General features: G+C 34.7%; 3 protein-coding genes across 6 annotated transcripts; 2 read left to right on the forward strand and 1 right to left on the reverse strand.

Annotated features, from left to right (window-relative positions):
• Window positions 1–1,278: 1,278 nt before the first annotated feature.
• Window positions 1,279–3,876, forward strand: LOC129306220 (WAT1-related protein At4g08290-like). 4 transcript variants are annotated; one of them, XM_054946727.1, is made up of 7 exons: window positions 1,279–1,506; window positions 1,684–1,746; window positions 1,849–1,965; window positions 2,080–2,308; window positions 2,841–2,999; window positions 3,088–3,239; window positions 3,326–3,876. In XM_054946727.1, the coding sequence occupies exons 1-7, from the start codon at window positions 1,301–1,303 to the stop codon at window positions 3,429–3,431; spliced, it is 1,032 nt and encodes a 343-aa protein (XP_054802702.1). In that variant the 5' UTR covers window positions 1,279–1,300; the 3' UTR covers window positions 3,432–3,876. The 4 variants fall into 4 exon arrangements, with proteins under 4 accessions (XP_054802702.1, XP_054802776.1, XP_054802941.1 ...); XM_054946801.1 differs by having other exon boundaries at window positions 3,124–3,239; XM_054946966.1 differs by lacking the exon at window positions 2,841–2,999.
• LOC129306159 (CDT1-like protein a, chloroplastic) lies at window positions 3,617–6,799 on the reverse strand. The gene is made up of 7 exons (XM_054946606.1): window positions 6,422–6,799; window positions 6,205–6,324; window positions 5,848–6,082; window positions 4,750–5,502; window positions 4,192–4,393; window positions 4,018–4,108; window positions 3,617–3,875 (listed from the first exon to the last, which is right to left on the reverse strand). The coding sequence occupies exons 1-7, from the start codon at window positions 6,763–6,765 to the stop codon at window positions 3,818–3,820; spliced, it is 1,803 nt and encodes a 600-aa protein (XP_054802581.1). The 5' UTR covers window positions 6,766–6,799; the 3' UTR covers window positions 3,617–3,817.
• Window positions 6,800–11,139: 4,340 nt separating this feature from the next.
• Window positions 11,140–22,391, forward strand: LOC129315231 (autophagy-related protein 9-like). Its single transcript, XM_054958809.1, has 10 exons — window positions 11,140–11,568; window positions 12,253–12,879; window positions 12,976–13,296; window positions 15,116–15,338; window positions 15,861–16,040; window positions 16,132–16,338; window positions 19,992–20,069; window positions 20,153–20,223; window positions 20,380–20,490; window positions 21,297–22,391. The coding sequence occupies exons 2-10, from the start codon at window positions 12,305–12,307 to the stop codon at window positions 22,090–22,092; spliced, it is 2,562 nt and encodes an 853-aa protein (XP_054814784.1). The 5' UTR covers window positions 11,140–11,568; window positions 12,253–12,304; the 3' UTR covers window positions 22,093–22,391.
• The last annotated feature ends 2,031 nt before the right edge of the window (window positions 22,392–24,422 follow it).

Below are 24,422 nucleotides of genomic sequence, written 5' to 3' on the forward strand. Positions count from 1 at the left end.
TAAAAAGACTGCAGGGAGGGTTAAGCCCTAAGTCTGATCTCTTTACCTGTTGGGGACAACAAAAACGAAGCAATCAAATTAAAAAGCTTGGCTGAGATCATGAGATCAGGAACCTTGAAGCTCCTTTTTCTGTTTTGGCCGACAAGTGTCCTATACATACTATTTCTCGTCTTTTTTCATATCTATCTCCGAGTTCCTATCTGCTCATCTATACATGCTGTTTACTTGGAAACAATCAGTCACTGCTAAAAATAGGCTTAAAGTTGTTAGTCAAATGTCATGACTTGCCAATGTAATTCACTGTAACCTGACAAATCCATGCTGTGGTTCAAATATTTCAAAAGAAAAGTGTTATGGAGTTAGTGAAGTGTTCTAGTGTCAGGCTGTCTGCCCTTTTCATTTCCATGAACATTAGTGTGGTGGCTGCAGTATACATGCATGATCATTCTTTTATATATATCGCATATACTTTGTACAACTGGAATTGCTATCATCTTGTTTTTTTACGTGCTACTTCAATATTGGCTTCATATACTGTATAAGAATGTAAAAATACTTTCTTCTTTTTCTTTTTTTTCTTTGAGTAAACGGTTTTCCACCTTTTTTTTTTGTACTATGAAAAATGACATATAATCAAAGTCTCAAAAATCAACTTCATGTCATTGGTGGACCGCAGTTTAAAAACAAAAATCATACTATTGTACTCTATATTGGCTTGATTAAATTCCCGTTTTACCCAGAAAATTCTGGCACCAGTTATGCATCTTAACTACGGAATATTTTACTTTTTTCCTTTATATTCTTAGGTCCTTAAATTATAGCAAGATTTTTCCTACAGATTCTGTTTACCGAAGAATAAGAAATAGTAATTTTATATGAACTTTTAGCCATATTTTTGTGCGTTAAAATTTTTACAATCTATCTATTATAATGATTTAGAAGTAAACAATAGTATGAGAAATCGATTCGCTTCCCCTAAGATTCTTATTTCTTGCCTTTTACTTAAAAGAAAAACATAAAAGAGTACATATTCATAAAACAGCTAATGCTTAAATTAGATACGTCACGAAATTAAAATATTGGAGTTCCCAAATTACTTTTGATGGAATAAATTGTTCCATCTTTAGTGGAATATTTAATCAACGTAGCCAACATCTTTCTGACTCAGTTTTCCATTATCATGTTATACACATTGCGCACACACAGAGATTTCATCTGTATTTATCCGCCTCAAGAATCTGCACCCATCGTCACAAATAAACAGAGAGGCATTAGTATTATAGCTTCTCATTTTAAAGAAATGTCTCACAGAGAGAAGGCATTTTGGGTGATCTATAAAAAATACAGGCCTCACCTTCTCATGGTTCTGGTTGAGGTGGCTGTCACACTTCTCTATTTCCTGATAGAGGCTTCTTTCAACAAGGTGATGAACCTTCAAGTCTTCGTAACCTACCGGCATGCTCTTGGTGGTATTATAGTGCTTCCTTTCGCATATGTTCTTGAGAGGTACATCCTACATACCTTCTTACCTTCTGATGATATCTCAGATTATTTAGCAGTTTCAGTGTTGCAACTGTTGTGAGGAGTGAGGACAAGTGCAAATATTCATACCATTCTCTAAGATAATGTGTCAAACATAACATCTGTTGTGCTTATTTCCTGATATGTAATCAATCTTGACAGAAAAGCTAGGCCAAAGCTGACGATGGCAATGTTCATGGAGCTATTTTTGCTTTCCCTTTTGGGGTATTGTACTTAAGTTTAATTCTTATTTCTTTGCAAACCACAGCATATAATTTAATTGAATTCAACTGATATTTATCTTTCTTCCCTTTCACTGTGGAATAGGTTCAGCCTCACCCTAAACATGTATTTTGCAAGTTTGAAGTGCACCTCTCCTTCATTTGTCACATCAATGGTTAACACAATATCAGCTCTAACATTTATAATTGCAGTTGCACTCAGGTGACTACCTGAAGTAAAATTACTATATATATGGTTGGATTCATGATCTGTTCTGAAATTATCTTTCTGCTATAAAATTACTATATATCAGCTCTAACATTTTTCTACATGTAGATTAGAGGCTGTTGATGTTAAGAACCCTCGTGGAGTAGCTAAGATCCTTGGAACTCTTCTGTCATTGGCTGGAGCTTTGACTATGACTTTGTACAAAGGACATGCTATTCCGAACTTGAAGGGTGCTCCAATCCTAATCAGAGGCCAATCTGGTCATACTAATTGGATTAAAGGATCAATTCTGACTGTTGCAAGTTGCATATCATGGTCAGTATTCTACTTAATGCAGGTAAACTTACCTTTAATAAAGTTTGTCTCCTGAATTATAATGAGAACACGTTCTCTGTTGTTGCTCTGAATTAAACCCGGATAATCCACATTTTTTTATAGTATTTTTCTTTACATTTTAACATTTTTAAACTTGAAAAGAATAAAAAACATAGCATAAAAATATCTTAATTGTTGACTTTTAAAAATAATGTTTAGTAATAAAAATAAAAGGGTAAATGAATCATTTTAAAATAAACGGGTAATTGTTGACTTTTAAAAACAAGTTTATAATTTATGTTCTGCTGAATCTAAAATTTAAAGGGTAATTTGCCCATTTATCCAAAATAAAACAATTTTTTTTTTTTAAATGGACGGTTCAAATCTACTTCCAAAAATTAGCATACAAGCTAGGTGCCTGCCTAGACCCGTTTCTAAAACACAAAACTTGTGAAAGAACAAGACATGGGAACAAATATTCTCAGACTGAAAATTGTTTTGTGAAGCGTAACATCATAGATGGACGTGGAAAAATCTGTCTGTGTATGTTGCAGTCTATAACAGTGAAGAAATATCCAGCTAAGCTTTCGCTCACGGCATGGATAAATTGTATCGGTGCAGTACAATCAGCAGCTTTTACTTTGATCGTTGAACATAAACTCAATGTCTGGTTCATTACATCCAGTATTGAACTCTGGTGCGTCTTATATGCTGTAAGTAGAACTGAAGTTAAAAATGTAGGAACTAAACTTGACTAATTTCCAACTCACCAACTCGAGTGATATGTCATGGCCCTGGCAGGGAGTAATAAGTTGTAGTTTGTGCATTTTCATTCAGTTCTGGACAACGGACCAAAAGGGACCTGTCTTCGTGAGCATGTTCAATCCTCTTGGGACAGTCTTGGTGTCAATCCTAGCGTATTTTGTCATGGGGGAACAGCTTCACTTGGGCAGGTAATGTTCATCTCACTCTCTTCAAGTTTCATAATGTCCATGTGGACCATGTCCCAGCAGTTTCAGATTTATTTTGGCTTTTTCAGTATACTTGGAGGAGTCATAGTTGTGATCGGACTATACTTGCTTTTGTGGGGAAAAGAAAGTGATCAAGATTACAAATCACGGCAACTATCAAGTTTCAACATATAAGCAAGAGGAAAGCAGGACACAGATAGTGACTTCAACGCAGGCAGAAAAGTTGTGCTCTGAATAAGGTACAGTCGTGAAAGATGGGATTTTATGACACGGAAGTGATGAATTGTGTGCAAGTTAAAAGGTTTCTTGCAATGATGGCAAAATTGCAATAGCATATCGCAGATGCACTAAGAAGCAAATAAAGAAGGATATGACTCCTACGATGTATTTCATGATATACACTCCAAAATGGCAGAGCCGGTCTACTGTGAATTTTTCTCATCTATCCAATAATGCCAAATAAATAAACATTTACAAGCAGCCCTAAACAATAGGATATTTGTACATCGCTTGTATTAATAAACATGAAATGATAATTCAAAACTTTGTCATCTTCTAGCTCACTTTGCTTCTGCAAGCTGTGATCGTATGGTCTCAGGGTTCTGCATTTTATTTATGCTGCCAAAAGGGACAGTGACATCAAATTAAAAAAAAAAAAGGGTGAAACTACATTGTTAAGGATGCACATTCAGAATAAAGAACGTATGCAATCAATTTATTAGATGTCAATGCACCGTGCCAACATTCAATGGAAACTCACCAGAAAAGCAGATCTCCACTAGATGCCAACTTTTCAGAAATCCACTCTGGAACTAGTTCTAGCAGTAAATTCAGCTGCTCTTCAACTTCTCCTAGAGAAGAGAAAGTCAGAAAGATTCAGCACAATGAAAATGATTGCATATCTGATAATTGATTGCATATAATTATGTCTTACTACGGTCAACAATATCACAGTGGTTTGAGATTATCTTGCTTAGAAGCTCCTCTTTTGTGACAACTGAACGATTCATTGAATGAATCAAGAGATGAATCATGTTAAATAGCTTAGGGAGGCTGGCAATCATTTTTTGCCGTCTTTTTGCTTGCGCAATAGCTGGATTTCTTTCCTCCATTGTCACTCTCTCCTTTTCTTTAATCTGCAAGTGAAGGATAAACATAGGATACATTAATCAATAAACAAAAGAATATAATGCGCCCTTCCTCGGCTGATGAGAATAACCAAGCATACCAAATAGCAATCATCAAAAGGACAAAAACTAAAAGGGAAAAGAAAGTCTATCTCATATGTCAGCCCGAAGGAAAAGAAAGCCTATCTCATATGCCAGCCCGACAGAGAAAAACTAGTCTTTATTTTATAAATGTCAATTGTTCAACTTTTAGAATAGCATGACCATTCTTTAGGACTTCTGCTAATTAACCTAGGTACAAATGTTAGAAAACAGACTAGTCAAATTTCTGCATGTAGCAACGTATAATGAGGTTTAGGTCATACCGATTGGAGAAGACTCTCTGGGAGAGTATCAAAAACATCATCAGTTGATATGCCGCAAGTAAAATCAGTTTCATTCCCTGCCCTCCGATTTTTCACTGGAGTGTCGAAGTTCAATGACTTCTTCAAACTAGTTGAACGCCTAACCAGCTTGTCCGGTGAACTGTAAGAGCTGTCATCAGGGCTCATGTAACATCTCTTAGGGGTAGGCAGTGAAGGTGTAAGAGTCATCAGCCTAGACGGAGTAGAAGCAACTTTATTTGGAGTGGCAACAGAAGCATCGGATGATTTGAGATTAGCTGGAGAAGCACATATTTGTGGGCCCATAGTACTATCTACACTTGATGAATTTTTCTTCATGATTGATTCTGCAACTGGGACAGATTGAGGGAAGGAGCAGGAGCCTGATGGTGACTTCTGTTGTGCATCATCTGCTTCATCTTTTACAGATTTATGAGAAAAGCGCCTTCTAAATGATTGAGACATATGAGTGGCTGCTGCTGGTTGTCGATGATGTGCTTCAATTGACATGTTAACAGGCACTGACGAATTTTCTTCTCCCTTAGCAGGCTCTGAATTGATTCCCATGGCATTATCTTGCATGCAAACGGGCGCTGCAGTTTGATAATGATGTGCAACTGCATTATTTGGTGTTATTGTAGCAAACGAGGGGGTAGTTCTCAATGTCTCTGAAGAATGATCTTGCTTATGGTGATTGAATGGCACGGGCAGTATTTCTTCTGGAATTTCATCAACCTGGATATAGAAGCATCGATTAGATCTATATACATATACTCGAAAAGCAGGCGTTGTTGAAAATACAGTTGATCAGTAGTACAGTAGATTCAATTAAGTTCCATAAATATCATGTTTTCACTTAGGTTCATTCAGGTTCTAATGATATTTGTCAAAAATAGGGCATAAAGTATGTGACGGCTGATTTCAAGAAAACTAAGAACTTTCGGAATCGGAATATATTAGAGCCACGATATTGATGCCTTACCGGTGGACAATAAGAAGCTATAAATGCAAATTGTATATGTAACTTGATCAACGAATATAAATTCAAGGAATCGAAAGCAAGGGAAATTTAAGTCAAACCTCAGGATGAGATTTATAAAAATCTCTCAACCGTGTCCGAAATAACTTTCTCAAAGACACACTTCCACCTTCAGAGAGCAACTTTGAATCGGATTCTTTCGCATCGCGATTTATTGTAACATAGAGGTCTGGCTTCATACAACTTGTCCGTTCATCTAACCTGAGCACCTTCTTTATAACAAGCGCCTCAGGTAAGATATATTTCAACTGGGCCAGGTGACTATGAGTAAATCTCCTATAGAAGTTACAGGATACAGGGAATACATGAGCTAAGAATGCATTGCTAGAATACAGAGCAGATCTCATTCTTCAAATCGACAATTCATATAAAAATGTGAGCATTAATTAGAGACACACCTATCGGTTAAACATTCAATTTTGGGGCAGATATTCGTGAAAGTTGTTGTGGAACCTTTCAAATGCAACAATCGGATCGAGCTATCCAAGCTGTCAAAGAACTCGCCCAAAATTTCATACCTGCGGTTAAACCCCAAAAGTTAGAGTACGACGAAAACACTCAACAACAGAACAAAGTTCAGATTTATTCGCTAAAACGCAAGTGAACACATCCTACTTTTCCGGCAGCTTGACGGACTCATCAACAGACGCCTTGGATTTACGGGGGGTGACTTCAGCGAAAGATGGTGCAATCTTCCCTCGGGCGGACTTGATCTGCTCCGTACGGTCATGATTTTGCTGCTGGCCTTTCTGTTCCTGAAGGCTTTCAGCGACTTTCCTAACTTCTCTAATGGAGAGCGCAACGCCGCGGTTTCGGGAACGATGTGAGAGCCGTGAGGCCTTCTCTGGAGTTTTCGAGCTCAATGAAATGGGGTCTGGTGATTGGGATTTGGAGGCTGAATGGCATATACGGGGCTTCTTAGATTTAAAGGGTATAGGCTTGGCATCGGAGGAGCTCATCCTTCGGTATATCGAAATTCCGGCAAGAGGGGAATCTGAGATCTCTATCAGAAATGAAGAGTGAGCAGTGGCTGCGTTATATATTAGGGCTTTTTTTGGCGGGAAATCCTAGCTGCTGCTCGTGAGACTCGATGCCACGTGGGATTCCCGCCAAAATGATCCGTTAACTCCCGCGAGTTCTTTGGTGGACTTCCGTCCTTGAGATTCGATATGTAGACCCCTCCAATTTTGGGCCTCTTAGAAGGTTTGTGGCATTGAAGTGAGCAACGCCACCTAATGGGCCTGACGACCCAAATCCTCGTAAAGGTTTGCACATATAATCCGTAAACGACCTCATAGGCTGTATGAGTTCAGGTTCAAAAGCTCCTTTATTCTAAAATTGATTATTTTTTCAAGTCTAAATTTTATCAATTGGGGTTAAGGTTAAGCTTGTAAGTCTTTTTATATTTTAAAATTTTTAATTTTTTTAAAATTTAATTTTTATATTATAACATTATAATATTATATATTATTTTCAAAAAATATAAATTAAAATGTTCAAAAAATTAAAAATAAATAATATAAATTTTAATTTTAAAAAATAAATATATATTTTAAAGTTGGAATTTAATTTAAAAATTAAAAATATACTCTTTTTAGGGGTATAATGTAAAACAAGGGCCGCCAGCACCTAAACATTTTTTATATGCCTTAGATAAGTCAAGTTTAGAAATTCAGTTATACTAAATTTTTCTAATTTTTCAGTCTCGGGTCTCAAAAAAAGAACTTAAATACCCATCTAACCATGACTTGTATTCCCCAACTATAGTCATATAAAATTGGTTTTTTAACCTCAAAATACAACTTTAAATTTAAAAACTTAAAAATTATATATGTGTATGTATGTGTGTATATATATATGTCATTCAATGAATTTTTATAAATGCATGATGGGAAAAAAAATTACATTGAAGAACCAGGACGAGAAAATATTTTTGAGTACCTAATAACAGGTAAGGGCAATTTTGACCTGGAAAGATGCGTGAGATCTAAGAACCTGTTATTTTGCCTAATGTTTCTCTTTAATAATAGTTAACTTTGCTCATTTTATGTAATTTTTTATATCTTTTTTTATCATTTTCTAATCAATTAATAACAATAGTTAATTTTTGTTAGTGATAGGAGTAACATTTTTCTATTTTTAATTATTGAAACAACATTGCACAAAAAATTTGGGGTTATGGATGTTTCTATATTTATTGTTGGAGAATAAAATTAAGAAAAGCAAAATACAATGGACGAAAGTCCTTCATGGACGAGTTTTCTTCAGGGACAAGTGCTCTTATGGATGGGTCTCGGGGATCCTTATGGCAGAAGTAATCCTTCAATGGTTTTTGAAAGGAAAGGGAGTGGACTAACCCAAAAAAAAAAAACCAAAGCGCTTATTTGGAAAAAGCAAACGAATGGCACCTTTTTTTTATGAAAGCATATTGTAGTTGATTGACTGATGGCACTTTCACCACAGTGACTAACGCAGGGAAGATAATCTGGTCATTTAAAAAAAAAAAAAAAACTTATGCTTGTCGTTGATTTTTTTTTTTTTCTCGACAGACATGCTTGTCATTGTTGTTTATCAATCTATCTATTGATAAAATAATTATAATTATAATTATTAATTACTCCCTCTTTTTAAAAATATAATATATTTTTTAAGAAATTAAATATTAAAAAATATAAGACATTTTGAGTTTTTTAAGGTGTAATCATTACTTTTTTTAAGTATTTCTATTAAATAGGTTATTTTTTTTATTTTTTAGGATGAAACACTTTATTAAATAAGGATAGATATGGAGAAATATTGTTATATTAAATATAAGTAACTACTTTGTTGAGGCTGAGATGGGGTTAAGAATGTCTTATATTTTTTAACAGATGGAATAGTTGATCGATACTTGATTTTTTAACAAGGGTTAAGGACAAGTCTACTCTTCAAATTTTCACACAGGCGCATCTAATATCCTCGAGTTTTTCTAAGTTCAATGTCGCCTTTCATTAGTGTTGACCGTTAAATGGACTATAAATTGTTGATATGACTTACATAATAAAGCCACATAATCTCTTCTCACTCCATTACCACTCTCTCTTCACATCCAAACTCTACCGTATCCCTTCTACCTTGTTTGAGATCTCATTCTCTTGAGAAAAATTGTCCCTTTCTTCCTTAAGCTTCCCTTCTCTCCCTCTCCCTCTTCTCTTCTCTATAGCCTTCTTCTTCTATGAATCAACCAAAAAGAAAAAAAAAGGCTCATTATTCAATCAAGATCATTAGGATGAAACAATTAAATCTATAAATCATACTCCAAATTGTATAACAAAACCATCTAGTAGTGATGAAGCCAGTGGTAAAACTGTCGAAGAAGAAGCAAGTGTTGATAGGGAGGGGCTTTCTTTGCAAGAAAGTATAAAACATGCTAAAACCCAAATCAAAATGAATTAACTCCAATGTCATACCAAATTCCATCAAAACATCCAAAATCCAAACAGGAATCACGAGATCGAACATAGAAAATTAGATTTTAAAAAAATGCTCTTTATGTAAATAAGAAATTGATGCAAGTACTTGAAACTAAGACAATCAAACTTATATTTCTTCCCAAATCCCAAAATTAAAACAAGAAAAAAATGCAAGCATTGGAAACTAAAATTGACTCCACTAGATGCTGATGAGATTGACGGAAGAGTTAGGGGCCACAGGTTGCTAATTTAAGACCTTTGAACGAATCCAAAACTAAAACCAAATTGAATTTGATGGTGAACATCAAACCCATTATACTCAAAGCTAGATCGAACCCATCAAGCAAGTAAGATTATGCCCATTGAACCTAGCTTCAGACTCCATTCCTCTCCTGAACTCAAGGCTGTGCACGAGCTCTTCCATCATGCGAGGACGTCAACGAACTCAAGGGTGTGAGATTTGGGTTTGGGCGAATCCCTTTTCTCAGCTTTGTAGAAGAAAATGAGGAGAAGATGAAGCAGATGAATACGAACATTGAGGTGAAATTGTGTCAAAAAATACCTTAAAATACAAGGTATAATTGGTTAGAAATATTAAGGGTGGTTTTGTACTATAATCCTTTTAACAATAAAATTGCATCTTTTTGATTTTGTACCATTTTAAAACATTGCTAAATTTTCATGTAAGCGTTGAGATCGAGGCCAGTTATCATTGTTAAAATCATTGTTTTTAGTAATAATAATTTTAGGTATTTTAACTTAAAATTCATGAATTTTAAATTTCTCGATATCATTTTCTTAATTTTTTATAGTTATAAATTTAAAATAATTCTAAATTTAATATTTCATGATGTTAATATCTTTAACTTCACATTTTAAAGTGTAAATTTTAACAACACACTTATAAGTAGCTCGATAGCCAACCATCTATCAAATGGCCAAACAAAAATCAGCATAATGCACATTGCTCCAACTCCTAGCTTACAAGTTATTTCAAGGTTTTCTTTTTTTTTTTGGCAAAAAAAAAATCTACAATTTATCACAGCTTGGCATTGCAACGTGCAATGGGAAATATTTTATTTATTTTCTATCTTAATTTTTTTCTCAACTAATGAGGTTATTGATAGAGTTGTTAATTAGAACTGAGCCCGTTGGGTTGTCCCTTTTAAACCAAAAAGTAGGATCTGATTGCTACTTTAGAGAGCAAAATGATAGCCCTTTTAAGCTCTAAAATAAAAAAGTTGGCCTTTTTAAGTCTTTTTATAATTTGTTTAAATTTTAGTATTAAAAAAATTAAACACTATACTAGTTTTAAAACCTAACCTCATTTCATGTGGATGAAGAGAAAATATATAAAAGTTTAATATTTTTGCCACTATTGAGACTTTACAAAGAGAATGATGGAATTATATTGATATTGATGATAATAAAAATTATCAAGATTTTATTGATAATTCTAGCAAAGTCTGATTGTTATAGGTGTTGATTTTGTGATGTTATTTTTTTTATCAAACTTAAATTTTTTATCATGTGTATTGATTTAAATTTATTTTTATAAATTTAATATTATATGTAATAACTTTTTTAAAAATTTTAATATATTTTTTAAATTAAAAGATATAAGGTCGAGGTCTTAAGAGCTGACCACCATTTAATTTTAAAGTTAGGGTTCGATTGACCAAAATAAAATCTTAAATTGTAATCAAATTTTATAAAATCAGTCCGCTTAGGTCCTAAATCTTAATTGAATCTTTAGTTTTTGTAGTTTTTAATCCTAATTTTTTGTAAGGCGGCTAAGAAAAGCCTGACCTCAATACCTAGTGCCCATGCCAACCTTAGTGGCCAATTTATTTTACTCACATCAAGGGGAAAACCCAATTTCTAAGAGGTCGAGGACTTGGGGCTGTGGGAATGAGATCATAGTAGTGTAAGTTGGAGAAGGTAGAAGTTTCACCCATTCTCACGTCTCCTTATACTAATACACAATCTCAGGGAAGGAGGCGAAGAGAGGCACACAAACTCAATAAGCGTATGACTTCCAAAGTCATGTTAAATTAAAGAATTTACGTGTGACTGTAATTTCATCGTCTTCTACGCAACCAAGCCCTCTTCTTCTCTTACCTTCATGCTCTTCGTTTTCTTCGCTTTGATTAACGTCTTCGCTCCTTGGATTAACCTTCTGTCTGCTGTTTTCAACCCCTAAATTTCGTGGCTTTTGCCTAAATTTTATTACTGGCATCCACTACTTCAGCTATTTCTGTCTGTACTGCATCATTCCTGGCTTCTTCCATGAGTGTTGCTTAGTTCCAGGTAATTTTTTTTTTACCCACGACAATGGGTAATGATGTTTCCAGTTTGTTCTTCTTCTTAATATTTTTTTGATGGGTTTTGATTCTATTAACTAAAATTTTGATGGGGTTTCATTCTATTGACCGAAATTGGCTTAGAAGCTACCAGCTATCAGTAGCGTGATCGTTCTTGTTCAGGACTAGTATGTTTTGCAAGTCGGTCGTACTTTAATGCCCCAAATAGTTAGTTGATTAAATCACGACATAGTCTCTAATTGTCCGTTTGGATTTTCTTTCTATGCACGAGAAAATTTCATGCCCAATCCCTTCGTAAAGAGAATGCTTTTCGTGCTATGTGGATGCAAATTCTGGCTGGATATTCTGTCAGCAGGGAGGCTAGGTTCAACAGAGTGGATGTCATATAATTATCGTTTTCAAAATATCCACCTTAATTTTGACAGAAAAAATAAAATAAAAAAATCCACCGTAATTTATACCAAAATGAACATGGGCATATAAAGCATGCAACTGGCATTTTTATCCTTTAGCTTAAGTTGGATAAAGATTAATGCCTATGATCTAAAATTGACGTGAAATGTCTCTTCCAGTAATTCACTTAATGTATCTTGAAATAACTTTTTTTTCATGTTTGCTTTTGGTTATGTTTTAATTAATCTTGACTCTTTGCCCTGTCCAAACCATTCAGGTCTCTGGGTCATGGACTTGCTGTTTATGCCTACTGTCAGTGTCTGTGAACAATGTTTATCAGGCCAAGGGGTCCTAATGTTTTTAACTTATTCAAATGGAAGCGTCAAGATGGATCATCTCTAACCACAGGTTTGCTTCAGGATATTCCACCAGAGATTGAGTTGTCTGACTATGGAAGGATTCCAAGTCCAGGCAGTGAGAGCCCTTCAGGGCTTCTTAATGGTGAGAGCTTGAACGTAGAGCCAATTTCCGATTTGGACCTCTTCTTTGAAAGGCTTTACAGCTACTACTGTGAGAAAGGGCTTTGGTGCATTATTATAAAGTGGATTGTTGAACTTCTTAGTTTAGGATTTACCATATGTTTCTCAGGATTTTTCTTATTATATGTTGATTGGAATGGACTTCGCAATGCAAAGTGTGGGATGGATGCAGTTGAATCTGGAATTAAGCCATGTGATCTTGGTAAAGAAGCTATTCATCAACACCCTTTAACCCCGCTAACACTTACAAAGGTTGTTATTGTTGGATATTTAGCAATATTTTCTATCTATTGGATATTTTGTTTCTTGAGGTTCTTTGCTCAGCTAAAGGACATTCTGGAAATCCGTCACTTTTACTACAATAGGTAAGAACAAATGATAAACCTGGAAATTTTAAGACAGAAACTACAACTTTGAGATGACTGATAGGATTGTCATGATTTTCTATGTTCTTCTTGCAGTCTCCATGTTACTGACAATGAAATCCAAACTATGCCCTGGGCAACAGTTCTTGAAAAGGTTGGTTTGGTGCAAAGTTCACAGCAGCTGTGTGTGGTAAAGAATCTCTCTACTCATGACATGGTGATGAGACTGATGCGGAAAGAAAACTACTTGATTGGAATGATCAACAAGGGAGTGCTTGCGTTCCCCATTTCTCAGTGGATCCCAGGTGCCGGTCCTACAGTGAAATGTGGTCCTAATGGAACACAATATCGTCTAATACTAACCAAGACCCTTGAGTGGACTTTGAACTGGTGCATCCTGCAAAGCATGTTTGATCGGTGTGTTAATTGCTATACAGATGCCTTTTCATGTATAATCAGCATGTTTATATTATTTGTTTTGGCAAATTGTGTGGATATGCGTAGGCCTTTTAATTTTACTTCATTTTAGGAGTTGCTGTGGGAATTTTTCTTCAAATTATTATTAAAAATGGTGATGTGTTAATCTGAATGATTTAGTGGCCATTTAGGAGAAGTAGGACAGTAGCTCATAGAATGTTAGGGGCTGTTTGAAACTTTTTTTATTTTATTATTTTGAGAATTGGTGTTTTGTAGAATATGTTTTGAGGACAAAAAGAAAAAAAAGAAAATAGGTGTTTTTTTCATTTTCCCTTGTTCTCTAAAACAATAATCACAGAACACCTAAAAGTTGTTTCCATTTTTCTGTTCTCCAGAACAATATTTTATTTTTTTGTTCTCCAAAAGATTTTTTGAAAAAACGTTACCAAACAGATTTTTTTGTTTTCTTGTTTGGAGAACAGAAAACTATTCTCAGAACAGGTTTTCAAACAGGCCCTTAAACTTGGTAGATATCCTGATTGTTTGGTCACTTATGGCTTACAAGAGAAACATGCCCCGCATAATTTTGTATACTATGCTTGAAATTTATTGGTTTCCTTAAATGGTTATAATTGATAATGTAACTCTGTCAATTTTGAAGTTATAATAAACAATTTAGAGCTTTGAAAAAAAATATTTTTTTGTAGCCTAAAGAACCATACAAACAGTTTTATGTTTATATAACCTTTTATCCTCAATTTCTATGGTGACTAGTGGATAATTTATTTTATTGACAGATAATAAGATTTTTTTTTTGTTTTTGGCACTATGAACATTAAATAATGTTTCTGCTGCATTATAAATTTAAGTTCACATGCACCAGGTTTTCTGCCAAATGGTTATGTTAATTGCTGCAGAAATTTAGATTTGACCTAATGTTTTGCATAGCAGTTGGGGGCCAATTGGTTATAGAATAATATGATATTGTTTTTATTTATTTTCTATTTTGACATGTTGTCCTTGGCAAGAAGCTTCTTGATGGTTGCATGCATATTGAACACCACATTTTTAAATTGAAAATTATTTAAACTGGGACTTAATTCTGAATTTTAAACTATAAGGTCAAAATTAAAACTTGAGAGTGAAATTACATGGACCAAAAGTATAATTTTTCCATATTTTAGTCATATATTTATAAGCCAAGATGCTCTGGGGCTACGCTTCCATTCCCATCTAGGGAGAAAGAGGATGCATTGTTGATCCCATCACAAATTCCAGATTGTGAAGCACCAATTAGTGAGGTCCCTTTTTGAAACTGTTGCAAGAGTTTATGCTTGTTTTCTGGTTGTTCTGACGAGCTTTTATAGCTTTTCTCTTTGGTCATGGGTTGGTAGGGTGGGGAGGGTTCACATGTTTGAAGCTGTATGACCAGCGGTATGAACTTCAATGAAATTGACAGTCGATTGGACTTTGTCAATTCATTTTGATATAATTAAGCCTCACAAATAAATGGTATTCTGATCCATGCTTCTTGCTTCCAAGTTAACTGGTAGCCATTTTTGTTATAGACAATATTACATATGGTGACACATGGAGATTTTAGAAGTCATGTAAATGTGGAAGGCTTTCTCTAGTTTGAGTATTCATTCAATAAGGAAAGAGAGAGTAAATATTAATTTTTTCTTAATTTGTTTCCATATGAATGAACTTAGACTATCATATCTGGTATCTTAATCAGTTTCTTAATGTTCGTTATTATGTACTCATTTATGTTAGAAGGATTCCGTGTCCAATCCATAATGACATGTTTTCTCTGCAGAAACTTTTGTGTTAGAAGGGATTTTTTGTCCAACCCACAGACATTGAAGAAAAGGCTTATGGTAGTTGGGCTTGCAATGCTTTTACTATCTCCATTTCTTGTCATATTCATGTTGGTGTATCTCTTTCTGAGGCATGCTGAACAATTTTATAATCATCCAAGCACAGCATCATCTCGAAGATGGTCAAACTTGTCAAGGTGGATCTTTAGGGAATTCAACGAGGTATCACTGTTCTTTTCATTCTTTTAGCAAGTTAAACTTTCGGTTCATCTGCCTTTTGTGCATGGTTTCCTGCTTGTATCTGAAAATATACGTTATTCAAGAAAGGTTCTAAGTTATAACTTGTGAACACTATTTTTCAAGAAATCCTTATCAGAGAAGGGATCCGGTATTTCCTCTTGGACAGATGATATTATTCTAATAACTAGCCTGCTCGTCCTTGCAAATATTCTAAATTTGTTGACTAGTTTTCTTGTAAAATTATTGAATATAATGAAACCTTGAGGGCTGTTTGGTGAGCAAAATGAACTGGAATGGAAAAGGAAATGGAATAGAAAAAGTAATTATGTAGTTTGGAAGTGTCTTACTGTGCCTTGAATGAAGAAAGATACAATAATTGAACTGGAATGTAGTTTAAATTTTATGTCAGTTTGTAAGTGCCAGTGCCTAGTAGTCATTTTTAACATAGCAAAACTTGTATCTCTCTTATCCATATGCTTGAGCTTACCTATACTTCTGCTATAGGTGGACCATCTCTTCAAGCATCGGATAAGTAGCAGCGCGATGCATGCTTCTGATTATCTCAAGCAATTTCCTTCGCCTATTATATCTATCATTGCAAAGTTCATATCTTTCGTATCAGGTGGATTTGCTGCAATTCTGATCATCATTGCTTTTCTTGAGGAATCTCTTCTCGAGGGCCATGTAATGGATTTATACTAATTTTTCCTGGGAGATTTTATGCACATACCCATAACAATAATTGTTATTGATGATTATATACAAAAAATTACAGATATTTGGTCGAAACTTGTTTTGGTATGCTGCTGTTTTTGGAACTATAACAGCTGTTAGCCGGTTTGCAGTGACAAATGAGCTTCTTGTTCTAGATCACGAGGGAGCAATGTCTATGGTGGTTCAACATACACACTATATGCCAAAAAGATGGCGTGGCAAAGAAAGTACTGAAATGGTCCACGTTGAGTTTGGAACACTATTCCAGGTATTATATCTAAGTTTTGGTTTAATGCAATTGCATTAATTTTGACGTGCCTTTATGAGTTCCTTTTCTTAGCTGTCTATACATGATAATGATAGAACCCTCTATAGTAATAAGCTTAAAACAAGCAAAAGACCCGGCAAATACAGTAAAAATGACTGAAAATACTATTGGTGAATAATAAAGAAGAAAGATTACAAAGAGGATAGGGATTCAAGCTAACCCCAACTCCCTCATACACCCAGCATAATAAAGTTACAGAGTACAAGCCTCAGTACCAAATACACTCCACAGAACAATAACCTAGAACATAAGCCACTTACTAACACACACTAAAACATAAAGAGAAAATGATGAGGCAAGAAGATCTTCCTCCACCCCAATACACTAGGCTTTCGAGAGGCTAGTACTCTCCCAAACTCACTTCACTTTCCAAAATGACTCTACATTCGGCTGAATTGGAGAACTTAAAACCCAGAAAGTTACCAAATCACTGCCCCTACCCTTAGCTGCCCCTACTCCCTTCTCCTATGTCACTTCTTTTCCCTTTTGACCAGGACCCATGGTGTAATCTTTTGACCCAGTAGTTTTTGTTTGCCCTCTTCTATCATTTTCTTTGAAATTTGCTCCTATAGGTCTTAGCAACTTAGCAGCTCTATCATTATCCTTCCCTTGAAGTTTCACCTTGTCCTCGAGGTGTGAACAGGAAGTGGAATTTGGTGGCTTCTTTTGAATCTTGAAATTTCCACGCCAAATTGTGATTCTCAACAACTTGAGTTCTTCAACATCAACCTTGTTCTTCAGACCCCTACAGTAACCCAAGGCAATTTCAATCCTTGTATCATTCCATATATGTAAGTGCGTTCCATAATTAGGGAGATACTCACGCCAAGCATTCAAATAACCCAAACACAGTTCTGCCTTTTCCATTTGTGTCGATATAGTTTTTTGCATCTCCACTGAAATCTTGCCATATGCTAAGTAGTTGTCTGTGTTGAGCATAAAGAATTTAAACACAGCATCTAAGGTGTTAAGACCAAATTTTCCAAAGAACAAAGTGATATTTCCAACCACCTTGGAATGCCCCATCTGAAAGTTGTCACACATGATCAATTCTGTGCTGATAATTGAAGACCCGAAGGAAACTTTATCAACTATAAAAGTTATGACGTGGGCATTCTGGTTTACTAATTTCAAGGTCCACTTAAAACACTTGAGATAATATTTGGAAAATGAAATTGCACCCTTGCATATCCCATTATCAAAGGAATGATTAGAAATTTTTTGCCTTTGAATAATGGATCCAAGCAACAAGTTGGTTGATTCCACAAGTGCTGTACTTAGAGGGCTAATAGCTAGAGGCACCAGAATGCATCTCACAAACCTCTTCATGATTGAAAATATGGAAGAGAATGGGATTCCAAGAGATGTTTTCTTACCTGCCCGGTCATGGTAAACATCAATGCTAGTAATAAATGTTGACTGAAATTCACAAGCTCTCATGATCGAGATGGAAATGCTACCCAATTGATCTCATCCTCTGTTTTTTACACCCATGGATAAGAATGTTTTATGGGCTCCTTCTGGATCAGGCCCAACATGAATTGCATGTATTGGGGTATCCATCTCATTAGAATTATTAATCCCAAATCTTCTGGATGAATTGATGTTGATAGAAGCAAAGGACTCGTCAATTGCACATAGGAAGAAGGCCGTCCTCCGTCACAAGCTCTCTTTTGTGGCTGAGAAATTCCATCCGCTCTCTTCTCTGATTTTTATGGATAAGTAACCAGGGAAGAAACTGAAGCTGGTTTGATATCAGTGACAGAAGCAAAGAACTCGACAAAATAGGCTCCCAATTAACATACACACAGCACCAACCTTGCCCATCATTTGTGAGACAATTGAAGGAAGAAAAGATGAAATTGTACAGAGCTTTGTGCGCTTCTTCATTAGAAAAACAACCCGCCTCTGCTTCATCATCTCCCTCCTCTGTACTTGAGTTCGCTTGTGCCACTTTAAATACTGATGACCGTCAATATTTTTGAAGATGAGAAGGTTTTTTTTTTTTTTTTTCAGTCAACGTCGAAGAAAATGAGATCAAGACCCTCACTGTTGTTGCTAGTCGATGTGCTGCAACGTGCTCCAGAACTTGTGCGTTCGAGGGGAACAATGCCAGGACCCATTTTCTCTCTTTAGGTTTTCTGTTTAGTGGCAGAAAGGATTGCACAAATTGGGTTCGAATTTGGGCCTTACTTATGTTTTTAACAAGCCCATAAGTTTTTATTTTCTCATCAGATTTAGGGCTTCTTCCAAATCTGGATAGCTTAACCCGATCCACCCTCCAACCTCGCTTCAACTTTTTGCCGCCAACATCCTCTGCTTTCAACCAGGTTCTTCGTCGTTTTTCATATCTCCAGCATTTTGCCCAAATTTCTTCAACATCACAGCTTCGCTTCATCTCCTCGGTTGCTTCTACTACAGCATCACATATTTGTTGAACTCTTGTGAAACTACTTGGATTTATTTTGACATTTTTTAGGAATTGAAGAGCTTCGGCTCTCATCTTTTCTTTTGGCTGGTTACTGAAAACTTCTTCAAGCTTCTCCTGATTTGAAAAAGGTTGCAACTTTAATTGTTGTTCAGCCTTAAACTCTTTTTCTATTTCCATCTCGGTTGTTCCTTCCTTCTCCTCTTCTGCACTTACAAAATCACTTGCTTTATAACCATCTTCTACTCCAAGCTCTTTTGGCTGCATTCCTCCCTCTGTTTCCTGCTTTGATTGTTTTCTTCTTTTTTCTCTGGTCCAGCATCCTTCTCTTCTATTTTTGCCCCTGATTTCTTTGCTTTGTCGTGCATCTTCTCTTTTCTTAACTCTTCCTTCATTCTTTCTTTCTCTTCCCAAACTTTTAAGGTGTTTGTCATGCTATCTAGATGCCTACTGCACTTCTCCAGCAACTCCTTCATCATCAATATTGCATGTTCATCCAGAGCCATTGTCATCTCCTCCCAAGATTGTACCGCTCTGATACCAAATGATAGAACCCTCTATAGTAATAAGCTTAAAACAAGCAAAAGACCCGGCAAATACTGTAAAAATGACCGAAAATACTATTGCTGAATAATAAAGAAGAAAGATTACAAAGGGGATAGGGATTCAAGCTAACCCCAACTCCCTCATACACCTAGAATAATAAAGTTACAGAGTACAAGCATCAGTACTAAATACACTCCACAGAACAATAACCTAGAACATAAGCCACTTTTTAACACACACTAAAACATAAAGAGAAAATGATGAAGCAAGAAGATCTTCCTCCACCCCAACACACTAGGCTTTCGAGAGGCTAGTACTCTCCCAAACTCACTTCACTTTCCAAAATGACTCTACACCCTCTCGGCTGAATTGGAGAACTTAAAACCCAGAAAGTTACCAAATCACTGCCCCTACCCTTAGCTGCCCCTACTCCCTTCTCCTATGTCCCTTCTTTTCCCTTTTGACCAGGACCCATGGTGTAATCTTTTGACCCAGTAGTTTTTGTTTGCCCTCTTCTATCATTTTCTTTGAAATTTGCTCCTATAGGTCTTAGCAACTTAGCAGATCTATCAGATAACATATTATTTATTCTCATGCTACTACATTTTTTATGGTGCAGTACACTGTGATGATGTTACTTGAGGAGATGGCCTCAATTTTCCTCACTCCATATTTGCTTTTATTTGTCGTCCCAAAGGTCAATGCTTTATTTGGGCAAGAAGTTCACTTTGTTTACTCCATATATTATTATGTCATAACCTTTTTCTGTCCAACTTGCAGCGAGTTGATGATATTCTCCAGTTCATTGCAGATTTCACGGTGGATGTTGAAGGGGTTGGCCATGTTTGCAGGTTGATATTGACACAATCTTTCTTTGATTTGCATCCCGTTTCTCTCTGGCAATTGTTTGGCGCTTCTTAAAGTGAATATTTCCTGTTTTAATATTTTTTGTTGTGCTAATGACATACGATATTAATTATCTTCTGTGGTATCCTCAATATTGCTAGTTTTAGTGTCTTCGATTTTCAAGCCCATGGAAACAGCAATTATGGTTCCCCATGCAATGCACCTCGGAGCAGGAGGAGTTCACAGGGAAAGATGGAGAAATCATTTCTGAGGTATTGTCTTGGCAGAGTTCGTTATATACACAACACTACTATGATTAGAATTGCTATGGTTCATATTTGTTTAGGTTGAGCCTCGCTGTTGTGAGGAAATAGATATTTATTTGGCTTGCTTTCCTATTTGCTTGTTTCAACGGAGGTTGACAATTGCATTGGGTTATATACAATGCTTTTTTTTTTTGACCCAAAATTCCTGTGGTTGATGGAAAAAGGAAAAAGAATGAATATATTGCAAAATACAAAGTTAGGTGGTTATCTACCAATCAGCTAAGGGAGTTAAAATTACCTTAGTAATTTCTGTTGTGTAAATTCATATAATTTCATACGGGAAAGAGTTGCTCTTATCTCTATGCAGGATGTTAAAAATTCTATCTGTTTCTGTTAGTTGTCCTTTACAAATGATATTATTTCATTTTATCATTGCAAACTTTTACAATAATTCTGTAAACGACAATTTTCTATACTCAAATATTAATATTTTAAACTATTCCCTTTCATACTACTGGAAAAACTACAGATTTTTGTTTGATCTGGAATTTTTTTTTTTTTTTTGGGTCTGACTGGAAAATTTAAATCTCATCAACTCTATTCATGTTGGATTGGTCTGCCCAAGAGCTTCTATCTTGTGCTTATTGTCAAAGTTTCTTTTTCTCATGTTTTCTGCTGTTGACAAAAGTGTAATTGAAAGACAGATATTGCATCTTGCCATCTCATTTTTGTGTTGTATAGATCCAAAATTTCTGTAAACCTTCAGCTACTTCTTCGATTCCTACTACTAATGACTACTGTTATGATTACAGCTTTCAGAGCACCTACCATTCATGGGAACCAAATTTTCAGGGGAAGCAGTTTTTGCTGAATCTTAGAACGTTGGGAGAGCAAAATTTACCAGGACATGGAAACAGATATGCATCTTCCCCTCCTACAAGGTGGATGGGTGGTCCCTATATGAGGAGTAATGGAGACAGGAACTTGTTCACATCCAGGGAAACGGCGCCTAATACTCTCAAAATTGGTAATCACCTGGGTTCATTGTGGCCAAGTGATGCTAATCAAAACAATAACCTTTATATTCTTGATTGCTACTATACTTCTCGACCTCATCATGTTCCAACAGAACCATTAGAGAAGACGGAGCATCATTCCAGAGAGTATTGGATGTCCTTTGAGAATGAACCTGGGTATGATGAATACTTAAGAGAGTATCATGGGAATCGAGCTGAGTCTCATTTTGGGGCATCCACATCAGCTCCCTTTTTCAGGGAAGCTCTTCTCGAGGATCGACTGAGTAGTGATCTGCCAGAGTCTAGCAAGAGTCAATGGTGGGCTAGAAGTCGACCCCTTGGCGGACAAGCTCAGGCTAGCTTTTTCGAGCCTCCAGATTTCAATCACCAGACATTTAACTATCGTGATAGGTTATCTGATAGATGCTCAGATGATCAAGAGCAACACTTGGACTGGAGAGATTATAACAGGTTATCTAGAACAACTCACGCAGACGACTTAGAGGCAGGGGAATTTAATCTTCATTTTGATGATATTTATAGTAGACCCCCTGAAACTCCCACTTATAATTCAAGCACCGCTAACCTCTGAGCGATCATGACACTTGTTCTCTGATTATATATGTCTGGGATGTGTTGCTTTTGAGTGTCTGGAATGTACAAGAGTTCCTGCCTTGCAAGTGGTAGTTGTGCCTTCTATTTCACCCATGGAAACTCTATTCTTTACTGTATATAGATCCATTGAATTGCTCTATTGGGTTAGATTCCTAGTGAACCTCACCTTCATAGTTGGGAGGGAAGAGGCTGGGGAGGGGCTTTAAATGGCTGCCTTCCTAATGTAAGAACATGAGGATAAAACAATAATTAGACATTCATCATTCATCGTGTAAAGCGTCCTGATTCTTAAACTTTCTTTCCTTCCATGTTTTGGTTGGGTTTGTGTGGTAAATGGTGATCTTATTTGAAATTGCAACTTTAGTTTGTTAAATAATCTCTTGGTCTACCAAAAAAAAAAAAAAAGCGTTAAATAATCTGTACACAGCTTGGTTGTGCAATATAAGAAAATAGTGCCCAGGCCATTGACAGTATTGATTGTGTTCGATTTTATTCGAGGAGTATTATTTGTCTTCAAAGAATAATTATGATTTATTAATTGATTAAAATTTTGAAATCAATATCAATCATGAATGAATAATTTGTATACGGTTTATTAAAGAATGATTATTTATATTGTCACAATATTATTGTTGTTTGGAGCACTATCAAGGTAATGAGCAAGTTTATTGATGAATTCTGATAATGTGTGTGTGGATGCCCTTCTAGCATACTAGAGCGGCCAAAAAGGGTTTGGTTCTTCAAATTATCTATTTAAATCTTGTATTTTTTGAGAGTTGTGTTTCGAAAAAAACGAGGAAAGTTTTACATAAAAAGATTTGAAACAGGACTTGGGTTAGCCTTTTTAGGCCTTGCAATTTTTGTTTTCAATTAACATGTGGTTAAAATTGTTAATATTTTAAAATCATATGGTTTAGAATTTTTGATTTATTTTTAATTTTGAATTAATATATTAAAGCGACACAATTTTTAAAGTTACGTATTAACATAATTAAAAAATTAAATAATAAGTTTTTAAAAAATTCACATAATTAAGAAATTAAATAATAAATTTTAAAAAAAATTCTGCAAGCTTTCAGGCTCACCCTGTCAATGAGAGCTGGGTTTTAAAAAATATGGTGAATTTAAAATATGTGGGCTTATGGTCTTAAACTTTTAAAAGCCGAGTCAATCCTTATTAATGGTATGTAGTACGGAGGAATTTTTATTTGTAGCCTTCTCATGAGTAAGTTAATTAGTTCATATGCAGAAACTGGTTAATATCAGTTTATACGTAGAAACTGGTTAATCAAAATATTTTTTATGACCTCAAAAGTTAATCAAAATATTTGATAGCTATAAATTGTATTATTTAGATTATTATCGTGCCAGCAGCCAGCACAATACTTAAATTAAACATTTTATAATAAATTATGCTCTTTGTAAATCATCATAAAAAGTGAAAATGATGGAAAATTCTCTTGAAATATACAAATGGTAATAAGATTTTACAAAATATGATAATTCATTTCAAGTTCATTAGGACTTTTATAATATTAATGTCTTTTATGAAATGACTATAAAACCCCTAATTTAAAATAAAAAAGAAATGGATTAGTAATTAAAAAATTTGCATAACAAAACTTATCATTTGTCATTTTGTTTTAGTCATTATTAGAAAAAAATAATTATTATTTAAACCAAAATAATCATTGATATTTATAATTCTTAAATTTTAATAATTAAAATCTTTAAAAGGAAAGTTGTAGTTATTTATTTTATTTTAATTATATTAGAAAAAAATCACTACTTGAATTAAAATAATTATTAATTATTAATATTCATACCACTTAAATTTTAATAGTTTAAAGACTTGGAGAGTCAGCTTATTATTTGCAAAATATTAATTTAATCATTGTCAAAAAAATAATCAATTCGAAAATCAGAGAAAAATAATCACATCTCATCATGTCATGTTCTGGTAGGATTTTTTTTTGAAAGACGATAATTTAAATTAAGTTTGACGAGCTAGTTTAAATAAGTTAAAAAATTTTTAAAATTGGACTTAAAAGTTTAATTTTTTTTATTTCAAGCTTATTTAGACTGCTTGAATAAACTTAAAAAAATTTAAGTTAAGCCTGAATCCAAATAAATTTAATCCAAATATTTAATTTTTTTATTATTAATGAAATAATGTAAAAATAAAATATTAATTTTTTAAAATAAAAATTACAATTAAATAAAAATAAAAAAATAATATTTAATAATTTAAATATTCAAATCAGAATAAACTAAAAAATTCAAGAAATCAAAGTCCAATTTAATTAT

The sequence above is a fragment of the Prosopis cineraria genome, unplaced genomic scaffold (assembly GCF_029017545.1).
Source record: "Prosopis cineraria cultivar Desert tree isolate PC_DT_omini unplaced genomic scaffold, ASM2901754v1 PC1, whole genome shotgun sequence".
NCBI classification, from domain to species: Eukaryota; Viridiplantae; Streptophyta; class Magnoliopsida; order Fabales; family Fabaceae; genus Prosopis; species Prosopis cineraria.